This window comes from Numida meleagris, chromosome 22, assembly GCF_002078875.1.
Source record: "Numida meleagris isolate 19003 breed g44 Domestic line chromosome 22, NumMel1.0, whole genome shotgun sequence".
Taxonomy (NCBI): domain Eukaryota; kingdom Metazoa; phylum Chordata; class Aves; order Galliformes; family Numididae; genus Numida; species Numida meleagris.
This window is the reverse complement of record NC_034430.1, coordinates 429,285-451,676: the sequence shown is the minus strand read 5'-3', so window position 1 is coordinate 451,676 and position 22,392 is coordinate 429,285. Positions and strand designations below refer to the sequence as shown.

General features: G+C 52.5%; 1 protein-coding gene across 4 annotated transcripts; it reads left to right on the top strand.

Annotated features, from left to right (window-relative positions):
- On the top strand, positions 2,495 to 21,896 carry SDC3 (syndecan 3). 4 transcript variants are annotated; one of them, XM_021375463.1, is made up of 5 exons: positions 2,495 to 2,513; positions 14,603 to 14,720; positions 15,139 to 15,734; positions 17,183 to 17,453; positions 17,734 to 21,896. In XM_021375463.1, exons 1-5 carry the CDS (start codon positions 2,511 to 2,513, stop codon positions 17,898 to 17,900), a joined length of 1,155 nt encoding a protein of 384 aa, XP_021231138.1. In that variant the 5' UTR covers positions 2,495 to 2,510; the 3' UTR covers positions 17,901 to 21,896. The 4 variants fall into 4 exon arrangements, with proteins under 4 accessions (XP_021231138.1, XP_021231137.1, XP_021231139.1 ...); XM_021375462.1 differs by lacking the exon at positions 2,495 to 2,513 and adding an exon at positions 9,577 to 11,746; XM_021375464.1 differs by lacking the exon at positions 2,495 to 2,513 and adding an exon at positions 9,886 to 12,478.

Here is a 22,392-nt window from a genome sequence, read left to right as displayed (position 1 = left end):
TTCCCCTTCCCTTCCCCTTCCCTTCCCCTTCCCTTCCCCGGGAAAAATCCCCATTTCTGGCTGCCCACCAGCATGCAACCTGCTGGATTTAATAGCACCGAGCTTGCTCCACTCCTATGGGGTTTCCGGTAGCCCCCTTCCTGCAGCCCCACTGCTGGGGATGCTCCAAGGTTGGGGATGCTCCGGGTGGGTTTAGGATTGCTCCAGGGATGCTCCAGATTTGGAGATGCTTTGGTGGTGCTCCAGCTTTGGGGATGCTCCAGGAACGCTCTGAGCACGGGGATGCTCCAGGTGTGTCCGCGTGGCTCTTGTGCTTGTGGCTGCATCTCTCATGAGCAGCAAAAACAAAGCGCCTGTTTCCGAGGAGGCTGGTGAGCTCTCATGGAAAGCACCCTGAGGTGTGCGATGTGAGAGCAGCCCAGCCCTATATGCACACTGTGGGTGATGCACCCAGCAGTGTTTATTCAGCTGAATGTTGCACTTTGCCATTCGTTTGGGGAGGATGGAGACCGGCCGGTGGCTTGCTCCATCCCTGCTTGTTGGGACCAAGGGCACCCCTTCATTTCTCCCTTCTCCATTTAGGGATTTTTAGTTGGCAGATGGCAATGCAACAATCTGCTGAGGAGCAGGCAGGAGGGCTGAGGGGTGGTGAATGCGAGGATTGGGCTGATGGACTGTGGGGTTCATTGGGGTTTCACTGGAGACCAGGAGGGGACCAAGGTCTCATTCTGCTGCTCTTTGCCATCATTTCTAAGTTGTTTGGATACGCTGGACAAAGTCTCCGCTTCTCCCCCTCCTTGGATGCTCCAGGATGAGGGCAATGCCTGGAAACAGCCCTGTGTGTGATGGTGCTGGGGGGTGGGATACGGACCGGGGACCCCCCATCCCTTCATGCATGGGGACACAGTGACACTGTGCTGATGTTGGATCCTGGTCCTCTCTGCTGATGTGACTCTGCCTGGGGAAGGCAGCACTGGGAAAGCCTGGGCCACCCCTCCCCACCCCCCACCCTACGGCATCGCTTTGGGCTGAGGATGAGGTCTGTAGCCCTTTGCTGTGCTTATGGGATGGGGAATGAGCTCCACTCCATAGTAGACACCTGAGAATCCAAGAGTGGTCCTGGGAGCCAGAGAGAAGGGAAGGGAGCCCATTCCCTGCTGGAAGATGGGAGGAGGGCAGGGAAAGGGGTGAGCTGGCTGCTTGCACCCTGGGTCAGTGATGGGGTCCCAGCCATGGGGTGGGGCCAGCCCCAGTGGGTACTGGGATGGCTCTGTGCTGGGGCTGCCAGCCCGGTGCTGTAGGGTCTTTCCTTTTTGAGGTCTGCAGAGATCTGAACGGTGTGGCATGCAGTGAATGTGTGAGGTCTCAGCTTGGCTCCTGAGGGGGATTTGAAAGGCTTCTGCACGTCGGCATCCGCGGGGAAGGCAGAGGTGGGAGGCAGGGAGCGGGGTGGAACAGAAGGCTTTTTGTGGCCGCGCGGAGATCTCGCCCAGTTAATTAATGTGACATTTACGCCGAGCTCCTCGAGCAAAGCCACGCGGGGCAAAAGCCCTTTGTGGGACGGGATGGGACCTGCGGGGTTGGGGCTGCACCGGGCAAAGGGCAGCACCGGGGGTCACCGCTCTGAGCCCTGAGCGCGGATTTGGGAATAAATGGCTCTGAGCAGAGGGTGGCTCAGGGATGCACTTTTGGGGAGCGCATGGAGCAGGGGGACAGCGCTGGCTGGGGTGAGCAGTGGTGGGGCCACTGTGGTACCCCCCACCCCAGCAGTGATGCCACCCAGTGCCTCCCTTCCTGTTGTGTTGAGCATCGCAGCGCGATGTGAGCCCTGAGCTGGGAAGTTCGGCTGTGTTTACATCCCCACGATGCGAAACATCTCCCTTCCTCCCTCCCTCCCCATGGCTTGGCCGCAGCTCAAAGTGCTCATTTTCGGATAAAAATAACAACGGAGATCTCAGGGCTGCTGCTTCTTTCCCGGCCAGTGGAGAAGGGAGGGATGTATTGCTGAGAAATGGGGGAATACTCCGTTTGCATGAGGATGCTCCGGGCGCGTGGCCCCAGCGCAGTTTTGCCTCCCGGGGTTGGGGCAGCGCTGAGCAGAACTTGCTGGCGAAAGAGTTTATGTGCCAAAAAATGCTGTTTTCTGGAGGAGGAAGAGGAGGGGGGAGGCAGAGCTGTTCCATGAGCCGTGTTGGTCGGGCAGAATAAGTGCTGAGAGGGACATGCCTGCCCCTGCACGCGCTGTGCGCGTTGTTTGCTAACGCGAGCATCCCTTAGAAACATCAGGAATATCCCCGGGGGCTGCTTTTTTGGGGAGAAGAGAGTGGGAGTCGTGGTCAAATACACGTGGACTTCTACATAAAATCCTTTTTGTTTCTTTTTTTTTTTTTGTAGTTGAGAAATTTATGACTCTTTTTCTTTCTGTCTTTTGGAGGCTTTTTGGCAAGTAGCATCGTGCAGCCTTCAATTTTCCTTCTCCCTCGTGTGCTCCCCGTGCATTTGCCAAAGGAATGGTGAGAGGATGGGGCTCTGGTGACACCGGAGGTGACACTTTGAGGGGTGCAGGGGGAGGGGGGAGGACGGCGCTCAGCCCGCCCCGAAGCTCTGGCTCCGTCCCAATGGAAAAAAGCAGAGCTGCCAGGTATTTGTTGATGAAACGGGGTGATTCTGTGCAGCTCTGGCTGTGCTTTCAGCTGGGTCTGGCAGAGAGCGGGGTTCCCTTTTTTGGAGTTGCAGCAAGCTGGGCGAGACAGCAGAGGGACCACGCAGGGCTGGATGGTGCTGGGGGATGGCACTGGGGGATGGGCTGGCACTGGGTTGACGTTGGGGCACTTCCATCCCCGCCCGCCCAGAGCCCTTTGGGGAATGTCTGTGTCATGCTGTGTCCCCACAGCTGTCACTGGTGCTGTTGCTGCTTCCTCCTCCTCCTCCTCCTCTTCCTCTTCTGATTGGGATGGTAGGGGAGATGCTCCTCCCTATCCCTAGTATGGGTGCCAAGGGGCTATGGTATGGAGAACCCCCTCCATCTGCATCCATGAGCGCTAATTAGTCTCTAATTAGCCCCACATTGCTGCTGAAGGTCATGGGACATCAGCATCGCACCGAGGACCACGTGTACTGGAGATGCTGGGACCTGCACCACAGCACCCGGCCGCCTCTGCTCTCAGCCCCTGTAATTGCTTGTTTTCATTTTCTTCTGGCACAAAAAGGAGCTGTTTCTCCCCATTTATCAGCAGATAATTGTTTTGGGTAATTAGTCCTGCAGTCTGCAATTAGAATGTGGGGTGGGGCTACGGGGGTGTCCCCATGGCATTGGGGTGTCCCCAGCACTGTTCCGCTCGGGGACTGTTCCCCATGCAGCCATCAGTGGGGCAGTGGGTTGAGTGCTAATTATCACAGAATCGTTAAGGTTGGAGCTGTAATTGGGGTAATTCAATCAGTCCCCCCCTCTTTACCTTCAATTCAGGGCTGAATGCTTTTATTCCTGCTCCCCAAGCACCCATCCCAGGCCAGGCTGTGGCATTTAAAGCCATGCACAGGGTCCTGCAGCAGGAATCCCAAATGTCCCTGCGCTGATGTCCTTACAGCCACCACCTGCACACCCCAGGGATGCTCGGGCAGAGGTGGGTGCTCCCCAAGTCCTGGTGTGGAGAACCCCCAGTCCCTTTGACTTCCAGGAGGAGGAGGAGGAGGGAAGTGAAGGCACTTGGTGCCACAGAGGGAGGAGCTGAGGGGAACCCATCAGCCGTGCCAGGGGCATAAAACATTTATAGCCCTCGAAAATCATCAAGGAAATGTCTGTCTCAGTTAAAATAGCAGGAGCAATTAGAGGGGGAGAAAAAAAAAAAAATCCCCAAACACATGGTTTGTGTGTAATTCCCATGTATAGCTCAGCTCTTCTCTGAGCATTTCTCGTCCTCCACTGGGGCTGCAGCCGCCTGTCCTGCAGAGCAGGGCGAGGTCCGGGCCCAGGTCAGTGGGCAGAAACGTCTCCCTGGGGCAGTGCGAGGGGTGGGTGAAGCCCTGGGGCTGCTCGCCCAGCATCCTGGCGCCCTGGCAGTGTGCTCACCCACTCCTGGCATTGCCCTTCCTCAGTTTCCCTCCTGCCCTGGCAGCTCTTGGGCTTGGAGGGAAGAGGAGCTGGAGCTGCAGGTCTGGGGGATGCTGGGGCTGTGTCCTGGGTGATGGGTTGGTGTGTGCCCAGGGGTCGTGATACATCGGCAACCCGCACCAGGGGATGCTGGTACCCAGCACCTCGCTGGGATGCTGTATCCAACCCCACGTCGGGATGCTATACCCATCCCCTGGGGGGATGCTGGCACTTCTGACAACGCGCTGACCACCTGCTCTCAGGAAAACATGTATTCCTCTTTTTCCTCCCCGTCTCCACCCTCTCTGGCCATGGCACAGAGGAGAGCTAGAGAGCATGCTTCTCTTTCCTCGTCTTATCCAGCTGTGTTCTCAGCAGTTGGGCACTACAGAAACTGCTTTGGATGGAGAAAAGAGGCATCAGATGAACGATGCCTCCTCTTGCATCTGCTGTTTGTTCCTCACCTGCTTCCAGGGACTGTAACTGAGAACTGATGGAGCCCTGAGTCGCTCCGTGTGAGTAACGTGGGATGTGCCAGGAAGGGGAGCCTGCCTGTGAGCATGGGAGCTGAGCCCCAGCCCTACACGTGGCTTTGTGGATGTAAATGCCAAAAGTAGGTCGTGGCCATGCTGGTCCTACGTATGTCCTTTGGGTAATTTATGGGGCTGGGACTGGGTGTTCCGCCTTGCTGCCCCAGGTGTGCTGAGCATCCTTGCCTGCACCGGGCATCAGCATCGGTGCTTTTCTCCTATGGGGTTTCTTTCCTCCTAGTGACTGCATGTTGGGGCAGTCTGAGGCACATCGGTATCCCCATCCCTGGAAATGTTTTGTCCCCATCCTGTGGGGCCCCTTTAAACCAATGCAGGGTTATCCCTGCTCATCCCGAGCAGGCTGGGCTCCCTTGGAAGGGGCTGTGAGCACGTTCGGTTTCAGCAAGTGCAGCGTCTCGCTCCCCATCCATCACCATTTCCATGACAACTGGGAGGAAGGAGGGCAGCAGCTCCTTCCCATGCATGCAGCTCATGAATGCCATGGTCTGCGGCTTGGGACAGCAATCAGCAAAGCGCCGCCCTGGATGAATTATTCCTAATTAAACGCTGTAAGAAGAAGGGCTGCTTGGGACAAGGGCCCCCTTGCTGTCCAGCAGCATTTGGGGGGGCTGCAGTCTGGGAGGGGGATTCCATGTTAATCTCCCAGCAGCAAAGCTGCACAGGGGGGCTCTGATGAAGTCCTGATTAATCATTATTAGGAGGTTCATCAGCTGTGGCTCAGCACGATGGGGCAGCAGGGCTCCAACTGAGCTGTGATGGCTCCAGGATAAGGTGTGGGGTGGTTGCCACAGCGCTGCTCACCCCAAACCTCAGGAATGACTTTAAAAGCCACTGACATTCATGTGGGCAAAGATCCTTGTTGCCACGTGCTCATGGAAACCCCCATTAATGGTGATGCCCACTTTGCTCTTGGGGCTTGGAGCGGAGCACCCTACAGAGCATCCCTGGCACTGTCACCCCGTGCTGGAGGACTTTCACCCCATCCCTACCAAATGGCCGCGCTGCGAGCTGCCCCAGCCCAGCCCATCTCTGCCTTCCTCCCACCACCTCCAGATTGCTTTCCAAGAGCCAGGCCCGGAAAATGAAATGGCATTAAGAAAAATAATAATTAAAAAAAAAAAAAAGAAAACCAAAAATCCGCCGGGGGCTCGTTGTGGCCGTTCATGGTTTCAGTTCTGCTACGGTTTCTGCACCACGTGCACTGACCCCACCTGTGTCGTAACCCCTCCCGGGGTAGAACTCGGGTAGAACGCTGCACTGCGCGGCCCCAGGGCTGTGTTTCCCCATCCCGTGTGCACGTTTCCACCCAAATTCTCCCTCCGCCGGCAGCGCTGAGGTCATTTCGGTCTCCCCGGCGGCGCCAGCGAACAATCGCTCATTGTGCTCCGTGCTCCGTCCTGGGAAAAGGAAGAGGGTGTGAGGCAGCGGAACCAGAGCGCTGGGACGGGTGCTGCTGGCTGCTCTCCCACCGCTGTGAGCTGGGCTTGGGGTCCTCTGCTTGCTCCCAGCCCACCTGGAAGGGTTTTGCCCCGTGGTGGGGTTATGGGATGTTAGCCACGCAGCCGCTCTCCACCCACGTCTCTGCATTAGGAGCGGTGCGGTGCCTGGCGGTGCATCGTGCATCGCCCCAAGCTCCCCAGGGAAGTGCAGCCCCATGGCAAACACGCACCCTCGGGAAGATTCCCCATGGCTTCTTCCTCGCATCGTTGCCCAGGGAGGGGATTCACCCCGTCCCCTTCCTCCTCGCCAGATTAGGGCTCCTGCAGGCTCATGTCTGGGTGCCATCCCTCCCTGCCCCCTGTGGTTTTCCCTTCTGGGAGATGAGGTCCTGGACCACTCCTTGCCCATGCTGGGCAGGATTAGGCTCCTGAGCCATCTGCTGCCTGCCTTGTCATGTCCCACAATGGGGACAGGGACAGCAGGGATGGTGTGGCAGGGATGGGTGCCACTACTTGGGCTGAGCACATTTGTGCAGATGGAAACGGAGAGGAAGAACAAACACCCTGTGGGCATCTCTCACCCATATTTAAGGAAGGTTTGGCTCAGACCTGCATGCTGTGGCCGGGAATGAGATGGAGAACAGGTGCAACTCCCAGCGGGAAGCCCTAGATGGGTGCTCTGGGCTGGGGACTGCTCTGGGGTGGCACATTGACATGTTTCAGGCAGTAAAACCCTATAATGCCACCAGGCTGGGACTGCCAGCAGCACCCACATCACCTGGGGGCCCACGGGCACCAGAGGTTCACTGCGGGGAGGGCTCGAGCCTGGAGCTGTGGCAGCAATCAGCTTAAGGGAGATAAAGGCACAGGCAGGAGGGAGAGGGAGGTGGTGTGGTCTGGGGGTGAAATGAGCAGTTGAGAGTCTTGGCATTAGGTTTTGGGGGACTCCTGGGTGACGCCAGGCAAGTCACTGCGGGGGCTGCATTGTCACCATTGCCCTCATGAGGACAAGGCTGGGCTAAGGGATAAAGATGGATGCCAGCACCAAAAGACATCATTTTGGGGGCTGGGGAGAGCAGTCTGTGGAGGGGATCATAGCATTTCTTTCCTCTCCAGGCAAAGCCTGGCCATGAGGTCTCTGCTCCTACAGCTGGAAAAATTCATGTCGGAGCAATGGGCTGGCCAGGAACGTTGGGATGCGCTGGGATAAGAGGGATGCAGGAGGCTGGAGATGCCGAGGGCCAGGTAGGGCCAGCATGGAGCTGATCCTGGCCCAGCCTTGGGTTGATTGCTCTGATTGCACTGGTTTCCAGGGAATTTGTTAGGAAATCACCACACCACCTCTCTGCTCCATCCCAGCTGTGATCCCCATGGACAGCCCTGCGCAGGGAGTGGGGCTGGGCACAGTGAGCATCCTCGGAGCATCCAAGCATTTTCTGTAGCATCCCCATCACAGTGCAAACCCAGCACGTATGGGAGGAAGGAAACTCCACATTCATTCCCCAGTGTTGAGGCAAACTGTGCCAAAACCGACCACAACATTGCTTTTATTCTGCAAGTGTGCTTCCCCCATCCCTGTGCTTGCTGCACCCTTCTGCAGCTCGTCCCTGGGGATGCCACGAGCAGCGACAAGTCCCAGAGGTTAATGATGTAAGGTGCCAAAAATAGCACCTTTATCTACAAGCATGTGTCCTTGTGCATTTTTTTGGAAGCCAGCAAGAAGGGGAGCTGGCAGAATCACAAAGCCTGGGCTGTGCACTGCCATGCTGCACGGGTGCTGGGGTGTGCTTTGGGGTGCGCAGGCTGATGCCTGTGGATGCTTGACGCTCACATGAGTGTGTCTGGTGTAATTTTAGCAAAGCCTCCCCAGGTAAATCCTCCATTTATTACACCATAAAACCCATCAAATGCACAGGGCTGGAGCTTTGTGCCCTCCCCCACGGCACCACAATCTGCTGGGAGCTGCGGGTAATCCCCTGCGCTCCATCCTTAATCCCGCTCTGTCCCTCGCTGAACCGCCCACGGTTGCGAGCACGGGGTGCTCCCACGTTTGCTTTCCAAGAAGCCCCAGGGAGGATGGGAGCAGCACCAAAGGGATCCAAAATCTGCAGGTGTGAGGTGAGGGTTTGTGCAAACCCATGGGGTCCGAGCATCCCACCCAAAAGGAGCCCCAGCACTGTGAGCTGAAGGTCTGTCTGTAGGTGGGTTGGTTGGTTTTCTTGGTGTTTTTTTCTCCCATTCTGGGCTCTGGTACACCAACACACCCAATTTTTGGCTTTCCCCATCCCATGAGCGCAGGCTGTGTGCAGAGAGGGTGTGCAGAGAGTTGCAGGCTTTCAGGGTGATGTGCCTCAGTTTCCCTTCCCTTCCTATCTGGAGATCAGTGAGTTTGGGCATGCCATGCCGCTTTTTGGAGGTATCTCTCAGGAGCTGCATGCTGCTTGGGTGCTACTGTGACTTTGGATGATGGAGACGGATGATGGAGACCACATTGCTCCCCTAGAATACCCCTTCCATCTTCTGCAAGCAATGCCATCTCAACCTCATAAGCATCCCAGCTGGGTGGGCTGCTCTGGTGGTGCACAGCCAACATTCTAACCCCCTCCCAGAGGCTCAGGGCTGTGGCTGTGTGTTAGGAAACATTGCCTCAAGGATGCTGTCTTCCATCTCTCCAGCACGGCATTGAAAAGCTGCCATCTCCTTTAGTGTATCAGCCGTAATTATTGTTGGAAAGGCAGAATGGAAACGGCTTGTTTAGTTACATTTCATTAAAAGGACTTCATCTGGGGGCAGGAAACAATGAGGCTTAGGCTGTATAAATATTTGAACAGTGCTTTCCAGCAACATAACCCCTCGGTGCGTGCATGCGTGCATGCACGCGCCTATGGCCCAGGTCACATACACATGGATGGGTAACTCGAAACGTTTCCCATCGCATGCCAAAATGCTGCAAATTCCCCATTCCTGGTGATGGCTCAGCCAGAGCTTCAATTGGTTTTGTCCATTGGCAGAAGTGTAGCTCTTGTATACGGCTTGAACCCTCCCACCCGTTTATTTTCTCAGTAAAATGAGCCCTGCGGGGCTGGAGGTGCTTCCTGGGCAAGGTAACCAGAGATGGCAGCACTGGGATCAAGGCTCCATGCTTGGATGGATTTGGGAGTTTTCTTTTCATCTGGAAACCTGAGCTTTATTGGTGCATGCAGACAGCAGGGTCCTAGGGGCTGCATTTCAGGTGGTCCCCACTGCTCCGCACTTTGCAAAAGGGCAGAGTTTTGCTAAATGCTTGAGCTGCTCCGTGCAGGGGAATGTCTTTTGCTTTCCTTTTAATTGCATTTCTATTACTTTTTATTGCACACTGGGTTGCTGAAAACCATGGTAGAGTGGGGAGCACAGCTGAACGGTGCTGTCAGAAGCAGATTGATTACATCTGCAAACAAATACTTGCAGCTAATAGAGCTCAGGGCAGGCGAATATCACCTAAGTCCTAGCATGGACTAGAGAGAGGAAATGCCTTTTTTTTTTCTTTCCTAAATCCAGGCTCTCCAGCATGTATGTATGCATGCATGCATGTATTTGCTTTTCAAGAGTTAATCCTCCCATCCAACTGCATCCCCCACTGCAGCATGTCCCAAACCACAGTGGTGAATCAGTGCATGTCCCTGGGAGCACCCAACCCAACATTCAGGTTGGCCAAACAAGTTGTGGTGCCCCATCCCTGGAGCTGCCCAAGGCCAGGTTGGATGGGGCTGTGGGCAGCCTGAGCTGGGGTGGGGGGCAACCAGCCCGCAGCAGGGGTTGGAACTAGATGATCTTTAAGGTCCTTTCCAACCTAAGAAGTGGGGAAAAGAGATAAAGTCCTATTTTCCAGCTCTTCGGAGAGCTGAATCTCGGCTTGCTCTGAAATGTGCCTTTGTGGAAGGTGAGAAAAGCTCGAGATGGTTTTGCATGTTAAGCTGCAATAGGATTATGGAGCCGAGCAAATTAAATCAATTCTGGGCTGGGTGGGGAAGTTCCGCATGGTGTGTTTAAGCTGCTGTGTTGTCTCTGAGATGCAGAACTGAACATCCAGAGGATGGCTGGTGCATGGGGTGGTCCTATCCACAGAGTGGCTGGCACTTGGGGTGATCCTATCTGTCACGTGGTTGGCACTTGGGGTGATCATATCCATGGAGTGGTTGGCGGTTAGGGTGACCCCATTCATGGAGAGGTTGGCACCTGGGTTGACCCCATCCCTATGGGCCATCCTTGCCTGCCTGACACAATCCCATTTGCTGGGTTCATTTGTACCTGTTCATTGGGAGTTTTGCATGCAGCAGGAGGTGGTATGGTGTTTGTGGGTTTGTTGTTGTGTCTTTTCCCCTCCATCTCCCTGGAGGGAGAGAGCAGGGCGTGCTGGGAGAGGAGGTGTTAGCAACAATTGATGTCATGAGGTTTGCTATTTTTCATGCCAGCTCTGGCTCGGGGATATTTTATTATGTTGTGGGGTAAGATCTGGCATTAATCCATTGAAGTGTGGGAATAAAAATGATACTGCAAGCAGGCGATCCTGAGGAGGAGGGGATGCTGATAGATGTGTTCAAGAAACGTGTAGATGTTGTACTTAGGGATATGGTGTAGGCGAGCAATAGTGGTGGGTGGTGGATGGCTGGACTAGATGATCTTAGAGGTGTTTTCCAACCTTAATGATTCTATGATTCTAAGAGCTGAGACTGGTCTGGGACTGAGGGCCTGGCGAGGATGCAAACTTCCCACGTGCAGAAAGCGCATTTCCCACCAGCATCCTGCACCCCCAGAATCCAGCACTGCCTTTTGGCCCATCCTGCTTGGCTTTGCTATGGACACCTCCAGCTCAAGCAGCCTCCATGGTCGCTACCATCAGTCCTGCTGTCAGGAGCAGCTTGCCGACACATTTATTTTTAACTCAGCCTTGGATCATAGCGTGGAAATGCAGCAGTTTTGTAGTGGGAAAAGAATTGTGGAGTCTTTAAGGTTCAGAAACAATGTTTTTGTTCCAACTTTATGTGCAAGTGAATATTATTTCAACTGTTTATAGTATCACTAAATCTTGTGCTGGAATGAGTTATTAAGGTTTTATATAGAAAACACCAGAAAGGTGCTTTCAAGGACTGATTAATTGAAAATATCCCCTGGAAAATATCGTAGAAATAATCAACAGTTTTCCTGTGATCTGTTCTCAATTTAACGCCATTTCCCAGAGACAATGGCATTCAGCCACAGACAGATTGCTGACCCTGGCTGCAGGGCTGTGTCCGTTTGAGCTTTCCAGTGCTACCGGCTTTGGCATCCCCGTCGCATGCCCTGGCTGCAGGATCCCAGTGGGGCACACAGAATTCTATTTCCCAGCTGGGGTCCCCATTCCCCTTCCCCATGACCTCAATGGGAAGCGGAGCCCGGAGCTGTTTGGGGTGGGTGTGCCCGAGGAAATCACCCATCGCCCGCACACTCGATGGATGCTGCGTCGCCATGGAGGAGGTGGTTTCCATGGCGACCGTTGCCATGCCGATGGCTACCAGAGAAGGACCTGAGAGCATCCTGGGGAGGTTTGCCAGCCTCTCCCCGCTGTTAAGGATGAATTTATAAGGCACCCTTCCTCCCAGTGCGCAAGGCAGACGTTTGGCAGCAGGACATGTCCGGAGATGTGCAGGGTCAGGCAGGAGGCATCAGGTCCCTTCAGTTCCTTGGTTTCCCAGCAAACACTGAGCGCTGCCATGCTGAGCATGTCAGTGGGACCCTTTTCCCAGTCATTACATTTTTCTCTATGTAAAATGATGTCACCTACCTTGATAAAGGGAGAGGAGAGGGAGGGATGGAGCATCTGCTGTGCTGGGAGATAGATGTGTATGGACAGCACGGAGGGACTGAAGCCTCTCTAATCTCCAGCTCAGCTCTGATGGGGCTGGGCCAAAGGGCCTGAGCTCTCACTCACTTTCCAAGGCTCTTAGTGCAGGACTTGGCTGTGATTTCTGCTGCTGCAGCCCCTTGGCTGCAGTTCCCAGCCGGCCCTGCCAAGCCACAGTGTGGAGGCATCAAGGGGACAGTGGGCTGGTGTCACCATGTGTCCATGGGAGTTCCAGGCAGCTGGAAGTAAACTGTCTATTGCCTTTGCCGTGAGGAGTGGGGAGACAAATGGACATCCCCTGGCATGGCACAGATGCAGCTCATCCCGAGGCAAAGGAGTAATTAATCCCCATCACTGTTGAGTCTAACTGGGCTCAGCCCCACTGAGCGATGGAATCAGCTGTGGTGCTTTTGCTTAGCTGGGTGTCGATGCCCTTGTGCACGGATCTCCTTCATCTCCAGGACCTTCCCAGTGATTCATCACCACGAGACCACCAGGGCCAAGCCCTGCTTGCAGATTGCACTGACAACTGCCCAAGGTGCTTTGATTAAATCTTTCTGTCCACTCCCTTGCTTAGCTGAATTTGGTTCTTTGCAGTGGGATGGGTGCACACTACATGTACCCATTTGCATCACTGCATTTCTCCAAAATCTTTTGTGCAAAATGAATCCAGGGAACACACTGGCTCAGCCAAGCCTCCATCCATGGGATGGATGGATGGTTGGATGGATGGATGAAGGGATGAATGGATGGTAGGAGGGGTGGCTGGTAGGATGATGGGGTGGATGGTGGGATGGATGAGCACATACTGGGCCCATGCTCCTGTATTTTCATTTCCCCATCCAAGCACTGGGAACTGGTGGCTGGAGCTGCCTTATCTGGTTCCATTTTAAGAGAGAAATGGATGGATGGATGGATGGATGGATGGATGGATGGATGGATGGATGGATGGATGGATGGATGGATGGATGGATGGATGCATGGATGGATGCATGGATGGATGCATGGATGGATGCATGGATGGATGCATGGATGGATGCATGGATGGATGGTGGGATGGTGGGATGGTGGGATGGATGGTGGGATGGATGGATGGTAGGATGGTGGGATGGATGGTGGGATGGTGGGATGGTGGGAGGGGTGGTGGGATGGATGGGCACATACTAGCCCATGCTCCTATGTTTTCATTTCCCCATCCAAGCACTGGGAACTGGTGGCTGGAGCTGCCTCATCTGGTTCCAATTTAAGAGAGAAGTGAGCTCGATGGAGCCAGGCCATGTGGCTCCCATTACAGGGAGACTGTGCAGGTCAAGCAGAGAGAATGTGACCTTTAGGGAGCTCAAGAGGTCATCCAGCAGGGCTGAGGGGTGGGCTGGGGTGCGCCTGTGTTACGAGCTCCTTGTTTCTTGGTGAGCCTCAGTGCTATTGGTGTAAAAAGTTCCTAAGGTCTAGGATTAAGCCACAGCCTGAGTCTTCTTTTAAAAAAAAGGGGGACTCTTAACAGAAGACAGATGTAAGTGTCTGGGCATCCCTGTCTTCTTTGGAAGGGTTTAAAGTCTGACCATGCCATACCCAAGAAGCACAGAATTCAAAAGTAAATTAAAAGCAGCTACAAATGTTTCTTCTCCCAGTCCCCAAACCTTGCAGTTGAGACATTGCTTACTTAGCAAAGTCATTTGCACTCATCCTTGGTGTATCAGTTTTTCTCTGCTTTTGTCCCTCTCCTCTCCAGGAGCTGGAGCTCGATGCTTTACAGATCAGAGCAATTAATATGAAAACTCTTATCACCAATTGAGGCCACCTTGATTTGCAAGGAGGGAAATTAGGGATGAGGAGGCAGCCGGAGCCTGACCGGCAGGCACCTCCTCGGCTTGCCCAGCACAAAACCACTTTAACATTTCAAAACTCAGTTTTATTTCGATTTGGAATGGAAACAAAGAAACTCAAAGCTGTTATCGAGAGGTACAATCCCATTATAGCAAAGGGGGCCCTTCCACCCCTTTGCTTTAAGTGTGAGCACCAACCTGGCTTGCTACATCTTGAAACATCTGATGCTATCTTACAGATCAAAGCCTCCTTGTTTGGGTTGTAATGAAGTGTCAAACCTTTTCCTTGCAACACAAACAGGAGACACTTTGATCTGCAAAACAAGATGCTTAAGAGCCCTATGAGCAAGGGCCCTTCAAGTTTTAGCAGTGCCATGGAGCAGCGGAACATTTGAAGTTTGACATCGTGTCATATTGTCACTTTCCAAGTTGTGGCAGCTGATAGCGTGCATTAATGTCACACCTATGCCAGAAATCACGTGAAAATTGTCTAAAAGGAAACAACAGAGAGCTGGAGAACTGAAATTTTTTCTAACGCTTTCCAAAAACAATTAGTTTTTTTTTCCCCTTTTCCAGAGGGTTCATTTTCATGGGAAATGTTATCAGAGTCAGTGTGCACTTTCCACAAAATGTCAACTTGCCTGAAAGATTTGCGACAGGAAATTATTTGGGGGGAAAAAAAAAACAGTTTGGAGCAGCTCAACCGGAGAGCACTGCCTGCAGTCCCACTCCCTTGCAACTCTTGGTGTTGCTCTCCTCATCTCATCCCATCCCATTTACCCCCATCCTGTGGCGTCCATTGCAGTTGGTTAATGCAGCTCCTTGCTTGGCTGCAGGCTCAGCGCTGGCGCAATGAGAACTATGAGAGGCCAGTGGACCTGGAGGGCTCCGGGGATGATGATCCCTTTGGGGACGATGAACTGGATGACATCTACTCGGGCTCCGGCTCAGGCTGTGAGTAGCTGCAGGGCTCCCAGGGAGGGGAGTGGGGTCATGGGGTGGGGTTTGGTGGGACTGAAGCTGTGGGATGGGGGGAGTAGATTTCCCCATGCCCATCTCCCTAGCAGCCTTCCTGCTCTCTCCCAGCCAAAAGCAAAGGGGACAGAACCAAAAGCTGGACTCAAGTGCTTCCACTTCCATTTTGTTCTCTGGCCCTACCAGGCAGGATTAGCCCTTTCCTAACAGCCTGTGCTGCTGTTCTAAAGGTTGACCTCAGAGAGGGGCTTTAGCCAACACCTGGAAATCTGCATCCCTTGCCTTCTGCTGAGCCCACAACTGCTCTGTGCTTTCTGACTTTTTGGTGTGAGTCCACGTGGCCAGGCAGTCCTGGGAAATGCCAACTTCATCCTCTGCTCTTCTCTCACTCTTTCAGATTTTGAGCAGGAATCAGGGTTGGAGACGGCGGTCAGCCTCACCACGGACACATCCATCCCGCTGCCCACCACGGTGGCCATGCTGCCCATCACCTCGGTGCAGCCTGTGGCAACTCCCTTTGAGCTGTTCCCCACCGAGGACACATCCCCTGAGCAAACAACCAGCGTCTTGTATATCCCCAAGATAACAGAAGCACCAGTGATCCCCAGCTGGAAAACCACCACCACCAGTACCACTGCCAGTGACTCCCCCAGTACCACTGCAACCACCACCACGGCTGCCACAACCACTACAACCACCACCACCATCAGCACCACCGTGGCCACCGCCAAGACCACCACTACCCAGAGGTTCCTGCCTCCTTTTGTCACCAAGGCAGCCACCACCCGGGCCACCACCCTGGAAACACCCACCACCTCTGTTCTCGAAACCAGTGTGCCGACAGAGGTGACCACATCACAGCTCGTCCACTCCAGCACAGCCAAGCCTAGGTCCCTGCCAAAACCAAGCACCTCCAGGACTGCAGAACCCACGGAAAAAAGCACTGCCTTGCCTTCCAGTCCCACCACGCTGCCACCCACAGAAGCCCCTCAGGTAGGAGGCAGGAGCCCTTCTTGCCTGCTGAAGGGCTCATGGACAATGTATGAAGCCAGGATATGGCAATGAGGAGTCTTTGGGGTGACTGTGTCCTGAGCCAGCCACTCAGGTCAAGCCAGGTTGGGCTCTTCCCAGCTCTGCAGAGAGCTGAATGTTTTGGGGGATGGAAAGGGGAGATGGAAGGGTGGGGGTATAGAATCATAGAATCATTATGATTGGAAAAGTCCTCCAAGATCACCAAGTCCAACATCAACCCATCCCCACCATGCCCACTGACCATGTCCCCTGCCACATCTCCATGTTTCTTCAACACCTCCAGGGACAGTGACTACACCACTTCCCTGGACAGACTTTTCCAGTGCATCACCACTCTTTCAGAGAAGAATTTTTTCCTAATATCCAACCTGAACCTCCTCTAGCTCCATCATGGGCACAGGATGGGGGTTGAGTTGATGGAGAATGCTCCAGAGCTTCTTCCCCAACCAATAGGAGGGCAGTCTGGGGGCAGCGAGGGGCTTTCCTCTGGGTGCAGTTTTTGAGCTCACTGTTTTGCTGCCCAACTCACAGCCTGGCACTGGCAGACCCAATCGCTCTGCAATTCCCGCTTGGGCATTAGCAGCCCGTCGGGCGTCTAGGGTGGGGGATTTAATCCACTGCTTCATCTCTCATTCAGAGCCCCTAAGGGGCCTTTTGAAAACCGCTTTGACTGAAAGGTGGAGTGATTTGTCTAAACTAGTCCCTCTTTTCCGGGTACGTATATATGTGTGTAGCGCTCCGGGCTCCTGCTGACCTTCAATTAATCTCTGTCACAAATCCACGTGCTTGTGGAAGCAGTGAGCCGTGCACCGTGCCAGGGGCACCGTGACATGGAGAGGGTTCCGTCTCGCCTGCCCTGGCTTCATCCCCAACCAGCTTATTGCTCATCCCCATTTGTAACAGAGTGAGGGAGCCATTTGCCCCACAAAGGAGATGTTCTGGGGGAGCTTTGCTCAGTCATGCTCTGTGCGATCAGCTCAGCTTGCGGCAGAGAGAGGGGGCAGGTCAGGATGGATTTGTCCTGAAGGATGCTGCAAGCGTGGGGATGTATAGGAGGCAGTGGATAGATGAGGAGGAGAACAGGGCAATGGGATCCTCTTTAGGTCTCCGTAGGAGGCCATAGGTGGGAGCTTGTGTGTCTCAAGGGCACCTGGATGGGGACAGGCCAGAATGGTCCTGCTTGGCCCAGGAGACCTTAGCTTTTTCGTGACTGTCAAGATGTGGGGTCGTACTGCTCTCTGCAATACAGCCGTCCACTTCAGTGACACAGGGAAGGGACATGCCAACATTAACCCCCATGTTCCCCACCATGGTATCACGATGCCCTTCCTCCAGCCACACTGGTGCTGCTGGAGACAGGAACCACCTGAAAGTCCTTGTCCCCTGCTCCACCTTGTCCTTTCCTCCAGGTGGAGCCAGGGGAGTTGACGACAGTCCTCGACAGTGACCTGGAAGTCCCAACCAGTAGTGGCCCCAGCGGGGACTTCGAGATCCAGGAGGAGGAGGAGACAACTCGTCCTGAGCTGGGCAATGAGGTGGTGGCAGTGGTGACACCGCCAGCAGCACCAGGACTGGGCAAGAATGCAGAGCCGGGGCTCATCGACAACACAATAGAGTCGGGCAGCTCAGCTGCTCAGCTCCCCCAGAAGAACATCCTGGAGAGAAAGGAAGTGTTGATAGGTGAGAGCAGAGGACATGGGTTGGTGGGAGGACGGGGGGCTTGGCCTTCAGCAAGGTGCTGGGATGGTGCTGGGACACACAACCTTACCTGCCCCAACAGATGGGTCCTGTCCATCCTTCACAGTAACCAGCACTCTCTTGCAGCTCTTTGAATCACACAAATTGCACGAGGCCACCACCTTCATATTCAGTTTTAAGCACGAATTCAGCTTATAAAGCACAAAACCAAGCAGAACCCAGCCCGGTTCCCCTCCTGACAGCTGTGCTGTTTCTGTTGCAGCTGTGATTGTCGGTGGTGTGGTGGGAGCCCTCTTTGCTGCCTTCCTGGTCATGCTGCTCATCTACCGGATGAAGAAGAAGGACGAGGGCAGCTATACACTGGAGGAACCTAAACAAGCCAACGTGACCTACCAGAAGCCGGACAAGCAGGAGGAATTCTATGCGTAGGACGAGAGCCCGGCATGCCTCACGCTCCCTGCTCCTGCTCCAAACTTTCCCTCCTCTCCTCCATCCCGTCTCTCTCTTTATCTCTCTTCTCTTTTGGATCAAACTGTGAATTTAAAAAGCAAAAAAAACAAACGAACAAACGAAAACGGAAAAGGAGAAACCATATCTTTGGCGCGTGGAGATCGCCACATTGAGGATGGCGGATGGAGCTCACGGGGCTTTTCCCACCTCCATGGCGGACTCTGGGATCCGGACACCTTGTACCAGCCCTAGGGCGCAGGGTTTGGATTTATCTTCCTTTTTTTTTTTTTTTTCCCGTTGGAAAGAAAGGAGGCTTTTCCCTCTCTTTTTTTTTTTTTTTTTTTTTTTTTTTTTTTTTTTTTTAATGGAGCCTGTTACTTTGCAGGAATTCCCTTTTGCTCCCTACTTCTGTTTGAAAAGAGGATGCAACTCTCAGATACGCTTTGAACCTTGAAAAAGCACAAGGGGCCGGAATACCTGATGCCCCGGGATTTGCTCTTGGAATGGGGGAACAAAACCAAACAAAACCATGGCCAGCTCCTGTCTGGAGAATTTGTGGAGCACCAGGAAGCCATGTTTGTGTTCCTCATGTGGATCCACTCCGGCCACCAGCACCCTTTGCTGCATCGCTGTGCAAAACCAGAGACCTGACATCTCTAGAACCCATGTGGTGTTGGCGTGGTGTGGAGCAGGGCCCATGCTTTCGATGGGTTTTCACTGTGACCAATAAAGCTCAGCTTGCGCAGCCCCTCTGACAGCACTGGTTTTCGAATGGCACGGGAAGGCACTTGGTGGGGAGCTGGCATGGGGTGGGAATGCAAATGTGCTTGGCTGGGGTGGTGTCCTGCAGCTCAGCAAGGAAAGGAAAGAGAAGCAGAGGCACTAAATGACACGAGTCAAGCAGGGGGACCCAGCCACAGGAACACAGAGATGTTTTGGGGCAGCTTGGAGCAGAGTGAGTCATCTGCTGCATGGCATTGGTGAGCCCCAGTGCTGAGCATTTCTATTCCTTTTGTTGAATTTTGATTCCCATGGGGATCAGCTCAGGGCAGCCCACGAGCAAAGAGCCCAGGAGCTGTCACCAGCCATGCAATGCTCTCCATTCTGCTGTCCCCCGCTGTGCAGAGCCCAACCACGCCTTTGAGAAACGCCAGATTTCAGAGCAAGTTCTCTGCACAGAAAAGTCAATTAGATATTTCAATTAGTTGGCTTTTAATTAGCTGAAGCACTGCTTGCCGTGCAGCCAAGGATCTTGGTTTTAACAATGGCTGCGATCTCGGCAGTTTCCTGTAGAGATGTTGGCTTTGCTATTAGAGAAATTTAAACAGGAAAACAACACAAATATCAGTTCCTCTGACTCTGTTGCACCATGAATTGACCTGCACAGACACAGTAACACCTTGTGCACCTCAGGGTGTGAGTGCATATAGGGATTTATCACCCTACTGGAGGCTGCAAGACAACAGATCTTCTTTTTGTGTTGGGAATTTGAGAGGCTGAATGCATGTATATGTATATATATATATATATATACACCCACATACATACACAGTTTTATATATATATATACGTGAAATGAAATCCCTGTAAATTGTCATTGCACTGCATACAATGGCTGAGTGGAGCCAAGTGATTGTGAAGAGCTGAGGTTTGTGCATCAGCATTCGGTCCCTGAGCTCATTGCTGATCCTATTCCCTGGTAAGGAGCACAGCCCAGCTGTAACAGTCCCACTTTTGGAGAAATCAGCCTCAAAACAGTCATCGTTTTGGTTCTCTGCATTTGGAGAAGGCTGTTCTGTTGGCTGCCTTGGGTGGGATGCTGAAGGTGCTGATGTATGTGTGTGTATACACGCACCCATTTCTCAGTTCTGTCAGCATGAGGATGAGGATGCTCTGAAGGTGACCACATGGCTGAGGAAGGCTGGTGCTGGCCCCAAGGGCCAGTTCCAAGCTGCTCAAAAGGGAGAGCTTGATGGCTTTGTGTTTCTGGTCCCAAAGGGCATTGGCTGTTGGTCCATGGCAGAAATAGAAGCTCTCCTCAGTACCGTGAGTTGGGCATGGCAAGCATCCAGGCCACCCAAAATCACTGTCTTTTGGAATAACGTGGACTTAATCCTTTGAGCTTACATTAAGAAAAAAAAAGTCAAACCTCCCAGCTTAATCTTTTAAATGCTGCTTTTCTTAGCTGCTTCCCTAATCTTCTTCATTCCATTTTTTTCCCCTTTAATAGTCTGAACTTCTATAATACATTTTTTTATTCACTCAAGCTTAACCTTGGTTCGCTCAGCTGGTGTTAAGTTGTAATCCTGGCACTTAAATCTGTGACAGTTCCAGAAGTGAGGAAGGCTGGCAGCAGGGAGAGGAGCTGGGCAGCGCTTCCTCTGACAGCCATTAAACGCAGGAGATCACAGGCCAAAAAAGAGGTGAAGCCAATTATATCCGTAATTAGAAATGACCAGGCTTCATTCATTGTCCTCTGCTCCTCCACGGTTGCTCAGAGACTGCAGAGATGTGATCACAAGGAGGGTTCCTCTGGGGGTGGAGATGAGTCTGCATGGGATGGAGCTGACCATGGGGAAAGTCCAGCTCCAGAGAAATGCCATCAGCTCTGTGTAATGGGGATGGACAAAACCCAGTGGTGCTCTGAGGACGTGAGCAGCCCCACTGGTGCAGAAGGTCTTTTCCTTCCGCTTCCCCGTGTCTTTGGTGTCCCTGTGAGATACTAAGCCTCAAGGAAGAGCCTTTGCCATGCACGCTTCTATATTTTAGGAGAGCAGTGGGACACAGGTGGCCCCAGCCAGTGGCAGGACTCAGCCAGGTTGGGTTTTTCATGGCTGGAATTGGGTCACTTCTTTCCTCTGAAAACTTTAATTTTGAACCTTTCAAAAATAAACAGCAGGACTTGATATGAATTTCCCATTCCTTCCCCATTTTGCCCATTGGGTGACAAAATCCCCCCCCTCTTCGCTCCATGTGAACCTTGGCTCCTGCTCCCAAGAGTTATCCAACCTTTACCAAGAGCCACCAGCATGGAGGCTATAATGGGAGCAAACCCATCACCATACAACGAGATGAATTCTTGTGTTCTTTTCCTTTTTATACTTACGACCACGTCTGGGCTTGGAGCTTTCTGTGGGGCACTGCCAGCTCCCAAAGCGACGCTGAGTATTCACAACTGAAACTGTTACTTGAGGCGGTGGGGGTGTGTGTGGCATGTGTATGTATGTATATATATGTGTATGTAATTAATATATATGTATATATGTATATACGTGTGTGTGCAAAGCACACACGCGTACACAGCTTCAATGCAAACTGCACCTAACGAGGAAGGGGTGCTGGGGGCTCCTTCCTTCACCGTGGCTATGGGGGGGCAAGAAGCTGGCCCTGCCTCCCCAGCTTTTCCAGGGCTGGGGCAAGGAGCCTGCTGCCAACTGCCCCTTTCCATGGCCAGAGCTGAAACAGAGCCCAAAACTCGTGGTGAGACCCCAAAACCCACGTGGCTCTGCTTCCCCCCACATACTGTGCCTGCAGCTCCATGGCCGTACCCACACTCCGTCCCTATAGAGAAGTCTCAAGTCTGGAGTTAGCAAAATTTTTTTTTTAATATATATATAATTTTTTTAATTATTTTGTTAAAATTCACCCTAGGAGACGCCCGTGCAATGCCCAGATTTATCCCCCCGCACCTCGCAGACAGCTCCATCACTGCATTTCCAAAGACCTCAGGGGTACCAGTGACCCTCTGGGTGTTACCCACCCCCTGGTCTAAGGCATAAATGTACAGCTGACAATCAAAACTAACAGAAATGCTGACTTTAGAAATAAATGTATCCATTGCAGTTTGATAGAACTTTTTAAAATCACGTGCTTATCTCTCACAAGTGCTCACCACCAGGATAAATCACTGCCCATTGGTTCTTCTGTAAATAGACATGAAACAACCTTGTATAAATTAAAAAGAAAAAAAAAAAAGAAAAAAAATAATTAAAAAAATCCACTGATATATGTCCAAAAATTTATCCCTTTCCAGAAGATTTAAATAATACAAAGAAAAAGGAAAACCCAACAACGGGTGAGCTCCACTTCACTTTTTCTCTGGAGCTGATTTAAATTCCCAATAGGAGAATGAAAAATCTTTAACAGTAGAAGGAACTACGAGTGTTTTACCTTTCAATAAACATGGGAGGGGAAAAAATGCATGTAAATATTTTTAATAGGAAACATATCTTAAACAGAACCTTTTTTTGTATGTACATAACTCTTCTAGAGTTTAGTACTTAAATTGCTTCATAGTGTCTGTTTAAAAAATAAAAAATAAAATAAAATGTTTGTTAATTGTTTTTGTTCTTACTCAATGGCCAAAACTTTAAAAATAATAAAAAAGACTATAAAAAATAATCTTTGCCAATGGATCTAGCACTGTAATGGTACTGTCTATTTTTTTTAATTATTTCTGTGCTGTGCCCAT

Excerpts from the sequence above, each read along its gene's own strand:
- SDC3 (XM_021375461.1), top strand. The coding sequence starts at position 14,363 with ATGTTATCAGAGTCAGTGTGCACTTTCCACAAAATGTCAACTTGCCTG. Across the intron at positions 15,735-17,182 it reads CACCCACAGAAGCCCCTCAG|GTGGAGCCAGGGGAGTTGAC; the intron begins GTAGGAGGCAGG and ends CCTTTCCTCCAG. Across the intron at positions 17,454-17,733 it reads GAGAAAGGAAGTGTTGATAG|CTGTGATTGTCGGTGGTGTG; the intron begins GTGAGAGCAGAG and ends TTTCTGTTGCAG.